At 37.1% G+C, this 17,378-nt stretch overlaps 1 protein-coding gene across 4 annotated transcripts in view; it reads left to right on the forward strand.

Annotated features, from left to right (window-relative positions):
* The first annotated feature begins 10,975 nt into the window (after positions 1-10,975).
* Positions 10,976-17,378, forward strand: part of LOC149300605 (transient receptor potential cation channel subfamily M member 3-like) — a 224,828-nt gene continuing 218,425 nt past the window's right edge. For all 4 annotated transcript variants that reach the window (XM_089485139.1, XM_089485140.1, XM_089485141.1 and 1 more), the window contains exon 1: positions 10,976-11,149. In XM_089485139.1, coding sequence (XP_089341265.1) covers positions 10,976-11,149 — 174 coding nt within the window. The remainder of the gene's footprint in view (positions 11,150-17,378) is intronic.

The raw sequence follows: 17,378 nt of genomic DNA on the forward strand, positions 1-17,378 counted from the left end.
TACAGTGTGTTTGTTGTTCTTCTCTTCTGTAACACTTGGATGTAAAAAAAAGATAATATTGTTATATTCAATTTTAAACAAGCCAATTCACAGTTCTGTAATGTGATTTCACACAGCACATGCAGGCTCCAGATGTACTTTCTCAAAGGGCATTTTTTATGTTACACACTGCGCCTACATATTTTAAATATAGTTCTTTCCTTAGCTAAAAGTTAAAACATTGTGTAAACTGCTTTTTTGTAAATTTGTATCTTTACTGTATATCTATAGAACATATTTTAAAAGTCCACAAGTCCTTTTGCCTGTACCCTGGTGTGGTCTTTTTCATGTATTGCCTGTTTGGAAGCATTTTTTGGTGAATCTGATTTCTGGCTTGTCCTGACTAATCTTGGATCTACGATTTGGCTGTGTTTGCTTCATCATGTGTATGACCTGGACCGTCTGACTACCCGCTCTAGATTTGACCCTTTCTTCAGCTGACTACCCATCCTGTGTTTTACCCTTGGCTCGTCTGACTCTGCGCTTGGTTTTGCCCTCTGCCTATCTGCCTGCTGTTTTGTGACCACTCGTTTAGTGAATTGTGCCCTGACCGATTATCTCCGACATACCTATTTCGAGTGGATCTCTCCAGCTATACTCAGGGACTATCTTCCTTACTATATCTACCTACCCCGGGGCCTCACTGTTGGGATCATCGAAAACCTGGGGGTGCTACTAGGGACTCTCTGGTACGTCCCTCCGGCAAAAGAACTTCTGCAGTAAGTGCTCCGGTCTATGGTAGGCGTGACAACTTTACTCCAGCAAAAGATTCCCCCCCACTGCTAATGCTGTCTAACCAGGCAGGGATAACCTTTGAGATGGACTTTGATGTCCAGCTGGGAGTGCTGTTTAAGCTCTATCCACACTCTACTCTAGCTATTGTTGTCACCATGCTGCTGTTAGCCATGTCAACCTAATTCCTCCTTCCATAAGTCCTCAAAGCTCCCTTATATGGCCATAAGAATATTTTTTTTTCTAGTTTGAGATAGAGTAGCTGCATAAAGACATTCCAATCACCCTAAAGGGGATATACTTGAATCTTGCTGTGTACCCAATGAAAGCATTTCAATGACTGTCAGTGTTGACCACCCCTTTTCTCCTGCAAACTCATCACTCTTATGGCAGTTTTGACACAGCTCTCTTGTGTCTGAAATCCTAAATCTCTCACCACACCTTTAGTGTAATTTTCTCTGGCACTTTTTCCTCTACTACTTTCTGGTTCTGTGTACCTCAGAGCTCAGTCATCTGGTCTTTACTCTCCTCTATCTTTACCTCCTCTCTTGATTACAAACCACCTCTCTAAAACTGCATCCCGGATGGCATCCCACTGCCTGAAGCTACAACTTTCCTTCTGATTTCCCCATCTTACCTGTCCCTAATTTTTGATACCTATCACAGTCAAGAATTCCACATTCTATCCTACTGTCTAACTTCCAGGCCTTGGCATTATACTCAGTCCTTCAACCTTCATATCCAGTGGCTCATTAAATCTTGCAGTCTTCACCACCAAAACAAACCAAATCAAATTCGCCTTTTCCTCACACACTTTCATAAAGACACTATTTAAGGAAGAAAACTTTAGAACAGGAGATTGATTAGATAATACTTGCCTTCCCATTCTGAGGTACAAATCACAGCATCCATAAGGACTAAATGTTAAACAGCTCAAAACCAATTATTGATTGCCAAACAAAACGCACAAACACGCTATAGGAAGTTTTATATTGATTTATTTATCGAAAAAAACCATTGTGACCCCTCTCAGGTCTATTTGAAACTAATTTTAAAAGGCATTTTTCAGCTGTGCATCAAAAAGGATAAAAAAGTTCAATATAGCAATAAAATATAAAAAGAAAACATAACAGAAGCATATATTACACACACAGAGACATGATTAATACATATGTAATATAAATATGAATTTATGATTATTAAGATATATGAGACTTGTGTATTCTATAGTAAGTAAATGGTCCACTGGTTATAACATACGAAAAAAAGATGAAGTGACTCAACAACAATCTGGCAAATTAAAACAGCTACAAATGAGAGATGTTACAAACATAATAAGCTGAACATATAAAAACAAATGACATTTGGAAACAACCCATTGCATCTACAAGCAGCCATTCTTTACAGTTGCCACTGCCCCCTAGTGACTTTTAATTTCGATTTAATTGAGACACAGTAAATAACGTGATGTTTTGTCTTGATATGTAATGTCATTTTGTTAAAACAAATGGTGTAACAAAGAACAAAATCTAGAAAGTCAAACTAAACTAACATTTCAAACAAAATGAAGTCTGCCAGTTGCTCGATTATAAGACAACCCCCCAAACAGATTTCCGACAGATTTACAGTATTTGCTTTTCTGATAGGGAAGCTTTAAAGAGATGTTTAGGCAGAAAGAGGCAACACAAGTTATAAGAGCTGCTAAAGCACATGCAGAAGAGAGAATTGCCAGTAAGTAATAAAAGAGAGATAAAACATTTTTTAGATACACAAATAAGAAAAGGAAAGTAAAATAAGGAGTAGTTAGATTACAAACAAAGGAATTTATGTAATAGAGGATAAATAACTAGCTGACTGCCTCAATTATTATTTTCTTTCAGTTTTTACAGAGGAAAATGAAGAAAAGGGACCTCAGTTAGGAAAAAACGAATGAGTCATGTGATACATACGAGTTTATCGAAGAGGTTCTACCGCAACTGTCTAAATTAAAGACAAATAAGTTGATGGGGCCTGATTGGATACACCCCAAGTTGTAAAAGAGCTTAGTGGTGTGCCAGCAAAACCGTTAATGGATTTATTTAAGCAATAGTTAAGATTATTGTGCCCATTTATAAGAAAGGTAGTAGGGAGGAGTCAGGCAACTACATACCTGTGAGTCTTACATCTGAAGTGGGGAAATTAATGGAAACTATGATAAGGGATAGGATTGTTGAACGTCTGAAATCACAAGAAGTTTCAGAAACAACAAGGCTTTACTTCAGGAATATCATGGCAGAGTAATTTTATTGATTTTATTTGATTGAGTGACTAAAATAATTGATCAAAGTGGTGCAGTAGACGTTGCGTATCTGGATTTCAGTAAGGCTTTTCACACAGTGCCACATAGAAGACTTGTCATGAAACTGCAATCTCTGAGTTTAGATCCCAATATCGTTGAATGGATTAGGCAGTGTCTGAGTGACAGACAACAGAGGGTGTGTAGTCAATGGAGTATATTCGGAGCAAGGACTTGTCACCAGTGGGGTACCTCAGTGATCTTTACTTGGACCCATTCTCTTTATAATATTTTTATTTAGGAAAGAAAAGGGATGTAGGATTAATAATTTCAGAGGATTTAGAGGTAGGTAAACAATGCAACAGGAGGAAATGCTAGCAGAATGCTTGGTTGTATAGCGAGAGGTATTAGCAGTAGAAAGAGGGAAGTGCTCATGCCGTTGTACAGATCACTGGTGAGACCTCACTTGGAGTATTGTGTACAGTACTGGAGACCGTATCTCCAGAAGGATATAGATATATGTTGGAAAAAGTTCAGAGAAGGGCAGCTTCTCATACAAGCTAACGTACCAGGTCACATGATGTTTGGCTGTCACTCAGAATTTGGAAGGCTTAGGTTGACAACTGATGTCCGATGAGCACTCAGGTCTGACCGATTAATCTCTAGTTGGGTTTCAGGTTAAACATATCGCTTTCAGCTGCCATGTTGTTCATAAAATGAACCATATGTCAAAAATCACCACTGGTCCGCAGTAAGGACAGAATCATGCAAGCCAAGCTGTATCATCCAGAAGTTGTCATAAATATATTATCCTGTTTATAAACACTTAGAGTCACTGTCATTTTTTATTATTATTTATTATTTTGTCATGATGTGTAGTTTTTAATGAAGTAAAAAATATTATAAAAGGGATTAGTATCTATCATTTTTACCCGGCAAGTTAGGGGGAAAAACTTAAAATAAGAAAGTGAAATGTTAAAATGGCTGTTTTTAAAATGTTATCCTTTCTGTTACCTTGGTGAACATATAAATAGGATATAGGTATATTGGATACAAATAGTGACATTAGAAAGGGTTTAGAACATAATATGTTTTTTAATGAAGATTTACAAGCTGCTTTTATATATACATGGTCTAAGACCAAAGCTAATCTCTCTGGTATGCTTTCATTTCTTGTTCATTCTTTGTGTTATTTCAAGGTTTGGAATAGACAGACTTAGCACTAAAGATACTATTGTCATGTACATGGAACTGGAAAAACGTAACATAGCGAAGTGTTCCAATTTCTGAGGGTTAATAACATTCTTTGTTGGAGTACAGAAACAAATAATTGGCATTTGCTTGTGACACATGACCTGCATGGGAAGTCTGACATCTTCTGTCCCAGGGGACAGGTAAAGGCAAGTGTCCCCAACAGCCCCTTGACACCCCCCCCCCCATGCGCACTGGCACACACATACTCTTACACAAATTTACACACTCAAGCTAACATGTACATACTTACTATACACTACCGAAGCTACTCATTCTGGCCAATTTTCTTCCACAGCCCATTTGGATATTGGGTGCACGTTATACCACACTGTCAGTGCTTTTTTCCCTCTATAGGCAGGGTTTAGAATTACTGAACAGTATAGTGGAAATGAGAAAACAAACAGCATTCCAGGACAAATCACAGAATAAAGGGAAGCCGAGTCAGTAATATATTTCTACTAAAATAAAATGTCTAAAAATTGGCATCCAATCCTTTAATTCCTATTTTGGTTCCACTGAAAAAAGTGGCATAACATGGAAAAAAATGTAATTATCAGGTTAGTTGATTTTTGTTTTTGTTGTACAGAACCCAGCCTAGCGCAATTTTACTCCTGTGGTTATACCTGTCAGAACAAAATCTGACAAATTTTATTTACAACAAATAAAAGTACATTTTTTTTGTAATCTGCCCTTTTCCACATGGTTACATTTTTACCAATATAAGAAAATCAACAATGAAAACAAATGTGAGCTCATCGACCCTTACTGGACTATAAATCTCCTCGTAATGAAGACAGATGAATACTGAAACAAACCATCAACTGCTATAAGCATAAATCAAAACTATAATTTAAACTGCAATTTATGATTGTAAAGTCCACACTGTACTAACATTAAATTGGAGTGAAAAAGTGATACTTACACGTATATATATATATATATATATATATATTTTTTTTTTTTTTTTTTTTTTTTTTTATATATATACACACACTTAGCCTCAGGCAACATAATTGACTTATTTTTTTGTCCCTTGTTGCCAGCATGGACCGAGGCAATTGTGATACAGAGAGTGCGCCATATAACTGCCAATTTACAAGATGCAAATTTAATGATGCATTTATATTTATTTAAAGTTGGTGAACACTTTATACTTTATTCTGTGGTATTTGTCTAAAAACATCAAACATTGTTTTCCTTTCCAATTTGTCTGCATAAAATGTGTGAAATTGCTTATGAAAGCTTTGGTATTAGACACACAATTGTCAGAATAGTAGTTTCCTCTGATGAGGAAGATTGTTTTGCTAGTAGACATGCTCTAAGGCATGTCAATATATATATATATATTTTTAGAAGTAGGCTTTGGTCTTCTCTGATCTATCACACAAGCCATGAAAATTATTAGGGGGATTGCAATGCCTATCAAATGCCTCAATTTATTGAATGTATTGTCAATGAAACTTTGACTTTGGAGTGAAATCATCAAAATAAAAAGGTTCACTTGGCTGATAAAACTTAATACAGCTTGCATGTTCTTACACAACTTGAAAACCAATACAAGTTAACATGAGTGTATGTGAGTTTTAAGCTAAGAAAATAATTTCCCACATAGAATAAATAACAATTGAAAATCAGAACCCCAATGAATAAGGAGAGGGTGCCCAGTGCCTCAAACCATCTATGTGTAGGGAATAGGAGCCATGAATGTGCAGAAAGGGGCTCTCAATTTATTGCACCTTCTACCCACCCCATATGCTAAGGCCTTGTTAATGATCAGGTAAAATAACTATAGAAAAGGGAGTAAGTAAGTATAGATATAATATCTCCTTTAATTATGGATGCCTGCTTCAGTTGGAAGAGGGATTGGATTTTTTTTTAGCTCCATGCTAACAAAAACCTTCACAATGTATATAATCAATTTTCCTTCTATTCGGTAAAGGTGACATCGCATACTGTGGTAGCATCTGCTACACATATACTAAGATTGAAACAATGCAGAGATACAAGTAAAGACCAAGAACCAAATAAGGTTTGACTGTAAAGAAGGACTGAATGATTCATATCTAACATCAAACTCTGAGTTTTTATTCTTCTAAAATATGATACTAAAATCTTTACACACATTTCATGGAATTGTTCATAGGTTGGATATTTGAGCACTGGCAAATGCATCACAGGTTCCAAAAGGTACATATTTTCATTGGCATTGATGACCTTTTAAGCTTTAAATATACCATTTTATAAAATAAAACAGATATGTATATACATCTCAGACAAATTATAGTGGCCCAAGACTTTTTCTCATGCTGCAGTATATTTAAGAAGAAATTGAGCTATAAGTTCAAAAAACACATCAGTGCACCCTCTCTAATCTTTGCAATGTATAGTCAGCTCCGCAGCCTTCTAACAATGGGCTTTTCATGAAACGGTTTTCTGCTGGCTTACTGTTGTCTAGGCGAAGATGCCTTTAGCTAACCTTTTGCACTGAAGTCCTGAAAATCTAGTTAAGATAGAAACCAGCAATCAGACTGCCAAGGAATACCGTAATTCACAGACTGAGAGGCTACCTGAACTAATGTTACATCACACATCACACTGAGATCTTCTCATCTATGTAACTGCTGAAAAATATATAGTTTCCTATAGCTTATGTTAGATACATTTCATCTAATGTGAACGCCTTTGTAAATCCTGTCATGCTTTGGCTGCACATCTGATACCATCCAGTAACTAACACTGTAAAACTGTGCAAATTGATATTTCTTGATCAAAACATCATATCTATAACTGCTGTTGGTAATTTGATTGATCTAGTAAATACACTTTAGGGGCATACTAGGTGGTTTATTCTAAATAATGATTAAAGACTATCTCTTCTGTTTAATAAGTGGACCCCCCACACATACCAAAATTTCCATGTATTCATATCCTTCATTAAATAAAAAAACATACTCCTACTTTTTCCCAAGTCCATCATAAGCGCTAATGAGCATGTATTTCGAGTCTAAAAGTTAGATCGCTTTCCCTGCCTTAGTATTATGCCTGCAAATATAAATATTAAGTGCACTTGACCTAAGCTGCTCAATTTCTCGCTGAGTGAATCATGGCAAGGCTGAGATCAGATGAATTAAAAGGGTGATTGAAGCTCACACAAGACTGGCTAATGTCTGTCTATTATAAATAGCATTTATATGTTGGATATCTATCTAAAGCTAAACAAATAAAACTAGTCAATACCATTACAGTTAGTTCTTGGTTACAACATTTAACCACTTGAGTATTGCATTCTCAAAATAAATCAGTTCAAATGTATTCAAATGAAGAATTTAATCAGAATAATAGAACAATTACACATTAACCCTTTACATGCAAAATGGTCATTACACATACACAGTCGCCAAAATGTAATCATATCGAGATACTGGTTGGAGCAGCCAAAAGAGGAATGCAAGTCAACCAAGCGGGGACACCTGGTAACTATGGACATATGCAATGTTGGCATACATATTTATATTTAGTCACTCTAGATATTTGGCATGCCACTTAAAAGGGACACTCTAGCCTTGATGCACTTGATACAGTGATGCACTTTAATACATACTGTATGATACCTAAGAGTCCTCACTTGCCAATGCATGGCAGGATTGTGTAGACATGTAAACATATTCCAATGGGAATGCTTTCCTGTCACTAATTGGTAGCTTTAAGCAGCCAATAGGTAGCGTAAACGGTCGTACCACAGAGGAGGATTTATTTTTAAAATTTGAAAAATGCATATTAATATACATTCTTCTTTGGAATAAATCTCGGGAATGTTACTCTTTCTATTAATAATTTGAGGAAACTAGTCTAGGATGCCAAGCAAATGACTAAACCATTTTATTCTTTCTTTTGAAGGTTTAGATACAAACAAGTACACAGGGTATTTTAGGAAGCATTTTAGTTTCCATGGCAACAACCTATCAGCACATGCCTTTGTGTCACATGATAATTAGGTGTTCTTAGAAAAGTATGAATAATGCAAAATGTTAGATGATTAAAGAATTATTTCTGGGAAAGAATTGGGCACTCAACAGTACTAGGAATGGTATTTGTAATGTTATTATTACATTTCATTTAATAATCCCATGAAGAATAAAAAATTAACAATAACATTATGATTAATAATATATAATTTAACAAGCATAAGACATTTGAGTGCAGAAGGGGATGGAGGTCCTGCTCTGGTGAGCTTGGAACCTATTACCAATCTTACACTGTTAGACTCAACATCTTTAATCATGTTTTTCATGGGGAAAACCCCCCAGCTGAAATGTGATATAGAAATTCTACATGTATAACAGACCATTGATGTACAGTCAATGCAGACGCTTATTAAAAAACCCAATATACTTGTAACTGGCATTTCATGGAGTTAGGAGACTAAATGAAATAAAAAGTAGCTCTTAGGTCTTTTTCATTTTTTCACATTAACTTTCCACAATTCTCAAAGACTTTTACTTCATTATTACCCTCTTTACACCACTTTTCTCCTATGGTTTTTATTACATATTATTTTGTTTTGATCCGAATAGCTTCAAGCCACCCGAATAGAGTGAAATAAGCTTTCAGGACCTCAGAGGTCTCTTCTCCAGAGCAGAGAGTCTATTGTCCACATTTAAGAAAATACTTTTGAGGTCCCCAAAGCTTACGTAACTACATTTTTTTCTAGTTTGACCCCTTTGACTAAAGACTCCATCTTATCTTGGACTTATACAAATTTCTGTTTTATGTATGCAAGGCCGCTCAGGATTTCAACCAGATTTTTTCAAAATATATATACCGTGCTCTTTCAGAGTCCGAGGAAACACTGCTTTATGAAAGCACCGCCATCTAAATATGTAAACTGTGTATTGGAAATATTTCTGATTCCTGACCCTTTTTAAAGAATACATTAATAAATTGCAGAGACTTTGTTTAAATGCTGCAATTTATTAATAAAACAGAAAGTAACTACTGACTATATTCATGTTTCATGATTGTCCTTGATAATTCTTTGTTTATATTATCTGTTTATGAAAATGAATTTGCATATCAGGTCCATTTGTGATGCCGCAAATGCATTAATTCAAACCTTTTTTTTTGATCTATGCTTTTGGTTGTTTAGATGGATGGTTCTCTAATTGGGATCCATGTACAGTTACAGTTATCTGTTCCTGTGATCTTTAAGGGATCTCTGGAAAACAGGACTAGAGTCAAAGAGGGTAAACTGTGAAAATTGGTTTCTACATCTCTTTTGATTGCTTTTGTGTTTAAGCTTTACAGTATATATATAATTACATTATTTGCTGTGAATTGAACAGTGCACAGAAATGGCCCTTAGAGTCTAACACTTATATTAAGTGATCTTCCAATCAAAAAAATTTGAGAGCTTTAGATCAGCTTTAAGAACTACACACCCAGGGGTACAACTGCTAAGATGACAGACTGGTTTAAATAGCACAGGATATTAGTTGATTTATAGTTTGATTTAAAAAAAAAAAAACAACCAACATGTTTTTACTTAAGAAATAAAGAAAATAAGTATTATTATGCAGTGGTATTTAATCTATGCCAACAGAGATTTTTTTTTGTTAGTTTTGATTTTTTATTCTTTTCATAAAAAACCATCAACCACAAAAAAAATATAAACTAAAAGTCAATTTAAATAACTAGGGTTATTATATAACGGTGTGCGATGTTCACATTTGTATTGCATGTAAACACAACACTATATTTTAATGAGCAGCTCGTCGCATTCTCTCCATCACTGGTCCTCTAATCCCCCTGTCACCATCATCTCCTGCTCTCCTCCCTGCTTCGTTTCTCCACCCCCCATCAGACAGACTGTTTTCACTTTGTTTTTCATCGCTCCTTAAGAAATGTGCCTGCGACAAAAAAAGGAGGGTGTTTCAAGTAAGCGGCCACATTGTTAGCTTACTCCCAGGGGAGTTGGGAACTGTTGAAGGAAAGACTGGGACAACATTTTGGGAAGCCACACAAAACACAGTAAATGATGGTGCATGCTGACAGATCGCGATCAGCTGTCTGTCCACCGTCTTCTCCTGTGTGAGGTTCATCTTCTCTACTTCTATACACAGTTCTAGAGTGATGTGTCTTCTGCACATCACCCTGTTAGTGTGGTCCTCTCACAGTCCCCTGTTGGGGTTTGCCTCCCCTTATACGACTAAAGAGCGGTCCCCTTTGTCTGACAGATCATGTACCGCAGTATATCCTCAGGCGTTTAGTCTATGTTCACTTTAAGGAGTCTTCGCCTGCCCACTGAGCGTTCTGCTTCACGTACCAACCTGTACGTAGGGGCATTGCAATCTCTTTTTCTGGAAAACCTTCCTCACCTCATACAGAGAGCTCCTACCAGAGTACGGTGCCTCCTCCAATCATTCCTGGTAACGGCAGCTAGAAAGGTACACACAGGGCGTGATTGAGGAGTCGCTATGGTCGTTGTTGGCGACACCCCTTAGCTCCCATTCCCCCTGAGAGAAGAACACGGCACACCTTGGGGTTGGTAGGAGTGTGCAGCAAGTTACCACCGTGAATCAGGTGCAGTCACAAGCCAGCTGTGCTCTGCATAAAAGCAAATCGCCGTCAAAAGTAAATCAGCGGCAGCACAGAGAGACTCGCAGGACTAGCGCTGCAATGGTGAAGAAGTGGACAAGCCCAGGTAATCTGGATAGGGGCTGCTCAACTAGAGAAGAAGTAGGAGAAGCCGGGAGAAAGAGGAGTGCCAGCCGGTTTAGCGAGTCCTGGAAGAGAATAAGTTCAAGACAAGGATCCACCAAGCGATCGGGAGGGTTATCTCAACAGCCCGCGGTGAGTAATCCATATGCCAGGAGCTGTCCATGGTGCTGAATATGTGTCCATAGGATGATGAGGATTCCCCACCTGTTTCTCTCCCTTGGGGCCATTACTTGGTTGGGAGTCCTCTACTTGGGGCCAGTACTTGGTTGGGGGTCCTCTATAGTTTTCTTACAGAGATGTTCAATTGGTGGATCTTTATATTGATACCGAGTTGATTAGAGTTGATACAGGAAAGGGTTAACAATCCCCGCACAAAACAGACTTGCAGCAGCCTGTGGGTTACACATCTCCATGGGATTTGTAACTACTACTAATAGGCAGTATGTATACTTAACAACTGAACAAAGTGATTTGTCATTTACTACAGTTCTGTTTTGGTCCTTCAGTTAATTACACACATGTTCTATATAACTACTTATATTAGCTAATAGGTCTATAAGCATTATTAAATCAATGTTTTATTTCCCCATGATAACTATTTTTAGGATGTTTTATATTACTGTACACGATTTCCTACTTGTTGCTCAGCCATGATTGCATTCGTTCTCATATCAACGCATACTGTATACAAAATGTGGAAATCTTATGTGTAAGATTGTATGTAATGCTAATTCAAATGTATTACTGAGTTGATGTGCAACTAAATTTGTTGCTTAAGTGTGTATAATAATATGCATCCATGCAGTTAATTTAGATATAGATCTGGTCCCTTCTATTCTGATCTAGAATCTAGACAATCCATTGTGTGGTTACTACTAACTTACTGATAAATGCAAAGGAATTATTTAATACACACACATGCCTTACAAATCTGGCATTACCACTAGGAGTTAAATATTGAGGCCTGGCTAAACCATGAGGTTGTGATGTCAAATGTTATGTTTCATTCACAGGATAAGCCCACAGACTACATTGAGAAAGGCTGTGATGTCTTTATCAGTAATACTATTATATATATGCCAGAAGAAATGAACTTGTATAAGTTAAACTGAATAGTAGTGGGCTAGTTTCATACTTACACCCATTAATGCAGAACAGGGCAACATGCCCCATTTCCTATTTGTTTATGACTGCTAACTGAGGCATGTTGTGGGTTAATAACAGCTGGAATGCTGTATGTTATCTACACATGCGTTAGCTAGGAAGACTAGTTTCAAATAATGAATACCATTAATGTTCAGAGCATCAATTTGGGACTTACTGTATGTGCTTGGGGTTCTGGTCATACATATTTATAAACGTACACAGGAATGGCAGTGAATGGCTTCATGCACCTGTTAGAATGCCTTAGCTTAAAAGCTGTAGGCTATATTTATGCAATTTTTCTCCTAATAAATACAGAATACCTCAGATTTTTGTTCCCTACTAGTAGCGTTAAAGTTGATTTTTACAAACCCTGCATTTAGCATTACAAAAAAACGTCATGCCCTTAGGGTTTGTATGATTATTCCTCCCCAGTAAATTATTCCACACCCCTTATTAAGTTAATCTTCCCCGTTGGTTCTCAAAAAGAGAGGATTTTCGAACTGCAAACTAATTGGTTTTACTACTTTCTTTTGCCTTATTTCAAAAGCAAATATCTCAAAAAATATACAGAGATTACAAACAAAATGCACAAACTCTAGTTTTGAAAATGATTGCCTTTCACAAGGGACATAAAAATATGTACGTGTGTAAAATACAGCAGTATACAGAATTGTATAGCCTAAGTTTTGTGTAAGGTTGCATGGTACAGTGCTGTAAAAAAGCATTTAGCCCTTCCCGATTTCTTCTATTTTTGCATATTTGTCACACTTTTGTTCCAGATCATCAATCTAATTTTAATATTAGACAAAGATAACCCAAAATGTAGTTTTTAAATGATCTTTATAGGTATAGAAGTGAAAAAAGCTATCCAACCCTACCTGGCCCTACCTGAAAAAGTAATTGCTTCCTTAGTTACTAAATAAACCAATTAACCAAATTTAATTAATAATTGGGTTCAATGTCACTTCACACACCCAGGCAAGATAACTGCCATCCCCGTTGAATCTAAACAGCAATTAAATAGAACCTGTCTTGCAAAGTGAAGTAGGCTAAACATTGTCAAAAAGCAGAAATTCAAGAACAGATGAGAAACAAAGTCATTTATCAGTCTGGAAATGGTTACAAAGCCATGTCTAAGGCTCTGGGCTCCAGCAAACCAAAGTGAGAGCCATTATCTACAAATGAAAACTTGGAACAGTGGTGAATCTTCACAGGAAGGGCCTATCAAAATTCCTCCAACACGTAGGGCACTCCAGGATCTCGCTGGCCTCAGTTCAGGTCAGTGTTCAAAAATCCCCAAGAAGAAGAGACTATGCAAAAATGGCATCCATGGGAGAGTTACAATTAAAAACCACTGCTGACCATAAAGAACACAAAGGATCATCTCACCCCTCCAAAAAAAAACCTAATGGTTGCCAACATTTTTGGGATAATATTCTGTGGACTGATGAGACCAAAGTGCAACTTTTTGGAAGACATGGGTCTGTTACATCTGATGTATAGCTAACACAGCATTCCACAATAAGAACATCATACAACAGTCAAACATGGTTGTGATTGTGTGATGATCTGGGAGTGCTTCAGGACCTGAGTGACTGCCATAATTGATGGAACCACAAATTTTGCTCTGTACCCGAAAATCTCGAATGTCCGGCCATTAGGTTGTGAACTAAATCTTGGGTTGGGTTATGAAGTAGGACAATGATCCGAAGCATACAAGCAAGTCCACCTCTCGAAGGCTCAAAAGAAACAAAATAAAGGTTTTGTAGTGGCTGACTTCAATCTGATTGAGATACTGTGGCATGGCCCTAAAAAATGAAACCTTACCCTTCTATTACAATAATATTAGCTCATTTTGTGTTAAGTATGTTTGCAATGTTTTCAAAAGTCTTTTAGCAAAATTACAGATGTATAGTAAGAATATTTGAACTGTATGTATAAAAATATATAGTAAGAATATTTTTAAATATATATATATAAAAATATATTAGACAGAAGTTTTAAGGTAGCATTATCATGGATTGTACATTTTGTTCCATATTTGAGCAACTAAGTGTGTTTAGGCTGCATATTTCCTACATTACAATATTTTTGTTTATTTGAAAGATGTGTTGGAAGATATCATTTAACTGTGCATTTAATAAGTAAATCTTAGTTTATATAGATTTACTATTTCCATTTCTTTGCTGCGGAAGCTTCATTCTTTGCTGTGATTTTTAATGTCATGAGCAAATCCTCTTTGTTCAGTAGCAGAGGTGTTCTTTTGAAATTGATCCAGTGACTACAGGGCAGGGCAAGGCTCATAGTATAACGACAGAAAACACATTTGGTGCACTTAGTTTGTGATTTCCCCCAAAAGAGACTGAACAAAAAAAAAGCCATAAACAAGCTCTAAAAGGATCCAGTCAGAGTGTAAATGTCAAAAAACTCTAGGCACTCTTGTGGCTATATGAGGAGCTACAAGTAAGATACATAATATTTATGGTCATGGCCAATATCTGTAGAGGAAAACTGGGGGCAATTGTTCCTCTTACGACTTCCCTGGCCACTGCCCGTTAGTGAACGCTGTAGATCAGAATCAGACCATTTGTACCAAGTCTCCAGAAAGAAAGTAGAATAAAAAAGCAGAGAGTAATCAACAGTAACACCAGTTAGAGTACAAGTACTTCTTACCGACTGAAATAAAGCCAGTAAAAAGCAGACCGTCTTATTGCATCTCAAGCAATTTGTCAGTGCACATATTTTAGAAATAGAATAAAAGCAACTGCCAAATACCTTGGGAAACTAAGATAGCGTTTTGATATTCTTTCCCAGACAGGCCACAGCTTTTAAAATGCCCTGTTTGACAGTCTCCATTATACTGCAAATATTCACACCTATACAGGTGATTGGAACAATAAGTCATCCTCCACCTCTGAGAGCTTAGTCCTTTATATTATTCCTCTATAAATTGAATACATTACTTTGCCTCCCTTATCTTTAAAATTGATATGACTCATCCTTTTACAATTATGGGTTGTTTGGGTTATATTACATGCACCTATATGTCTGTATGTATGTATACTGATATGCAGTCAGAGTGGAATTTGCTAATTTTCCTGCAGGATTATTTGTGATACATCACTAGAATAGCTCCAGATAAACATTTCTTTATTTATATAAAGCTTTTATAAGCGATGTTCACATTTCCCCCCCCAAATATACTTATATAAGTATGTAGTATAATGGTATGCATCTTAAATATTATTATTTCTTTATTAATTGGCATTCTTTTTTTTTTTTTTAAATAACATACAGTTTTGCTGTATTTTGTTCTTTAAAAAGAGGCAGCTTAATCTTGTCAGTCTTCACTGGTCTGCCTACCCCTCTCGGACATCACAGAAGGCATGGTGGCTTTAGGGTGGCTTTTTTTTTTTACTACTATCCTGTAGTACCAAGGGGACTGAAATGTGCTCATTCGAGAAGCTGTAGCGGAACATAGAAAAGGTAGAGCACCTCAGACAATTTCTCTAACAGCCTCCATACTGTTTGAAACTATTAAGCGGAAGCTGCGGGGACACCCCCTGCTGTTTCTAACTTCGGTCTGGATATAGCAGGGGCTGCATGCACACGTTAATCCTACCAGTGCCAGGGTGACACTGAAAGGGTTAACGTGTGCCTGCAGCCAGGACCTCCATCAGAAAGTTTGGGGCCCAGTACATGCTTAACATCTTGGCCCCTATTCCGCTCCCATCACCCAGGCACACATGCTAACACCAAATACTAAGACACATATACTCATGCTACACTTACACACTCCTGTAACACCATACCATAACAGACCTACCTTTGTTGGCTCAGAATGGGGTATGCACGTGACAGTTTTCCTGTTCCCTTAAAATCCTCATGGTGGGAAATTACATTATATTCCCATGCTCAGACTCAACGTTAATGTGTGCTCACCGTGTCCCGTTGGCACAATTGAATTATATGACTGCCATAGCTAGTCCTCATTGCCTTCCACTTCCACATGAAGTGTGCTGGTCGGTGAAGAATGCAATGTGAGCAGTGGCTGCAGGGACACGTTAACGCTTTCAGTGCTGGGCAGTAAGCTGCCCTCACCTGAAGTGAGATAAGTGCGGGGTAGCCACTGGACCTGCACTGAAGGAATTAATGTGCACAAATACCTTTTTTGATTTACATTTAAGAAAAGATGTATGTGTATATCTAATGTTCTTGTGTTTTGGTGTGCTGTTGTGCTTGTATTCAGGTGCTGTGGTTGTGTTCTGGTATGTTGTGGAGCTTGTGATGAGGTGTGTACAAATATATTTTTTAACTTTACATAAAATGTATGCATAATATATTTGTGTTTAGGTTATTGCTGTGCGTGTGTGCACAACTATTTTGGTTCTTTTATAAAATATGTATGTGTTTGTATTCAGGTGTGCTGCTGTGCTTGTGATCAGGTGTGCGCATATGTGCTTGTGTTCAAGTGTTTTGCTGTGCTTGAAATCAGGTGTGTGTAAACACATAACATATGTACATAATCTCGTTTATAAACCTGGCTCTATAGGTCCATCATGGTAAGACTTTCTGTAGGCGGTCATCCTGTTGTGATGTAATACATAGGGGGAGGACTTCAGAAGAACGGCAGGACTGTTACTAGGCAACTGTAGTATTTCAATAAACTTTTTCAATGTACTTTGTAAGTGTCAGGGAGCATTGGGGAGAAAAATAAAATAACAGTCAGGTTTATTTTACTCTACACAATGCAGCACTTGTGCGTGGATATTTGAAGAGGCCCCCTGTGTAGAAAAACACCTTTAAGGGTGAAAAGAGTTGGTTACTATGTAGCCAGATAGTACCATGTACAGGTTGTGCTTTCAAGGCCTTCCTAGAGGTTATGGGAATGCCATTATGTCAGGTCAACTGCTGCCCAATGTTATCACACTGTTAAAATGTATTGTGACACTGTGCATGAGGTCATCAGCCGACATCATGTAACTGGGAGGTCTCAGTATCATGTCTATTAAGTATAGCTTGTTATTTTATTTTTGTTTTAAAAAGGTCAAAAAAGGCCCTTTTGTTTTAGAGGTATGGTTAGAAGCATGACTTGGGGCAAGGGCTTACTAAGACTTTGTATGCAACTTCGTGACCTATTTATAAATGTTATGTAACTAAATAACTTGTAGGTGAAGGGTTGTTCCTTCAAAAGTAAAGCATGATTTCTTTAAAG

This window comes from Sceloporus occidentalis, unplaced genomic scaffold (assembly GCF_023333645.1).
Source record: "Sceloporus occidentalis isolate IW3139 unplaced genomic scaffold, rSceOcc1.0.p SCAF_24, whole genome shotgun sequence".
Lineage (NCBI taxonomy): Eukaryota > Metazoa > Chordata > Lepidosauria > Squamata > Phrynosomatidae > Sceloporus > Sceloporus occidentalis.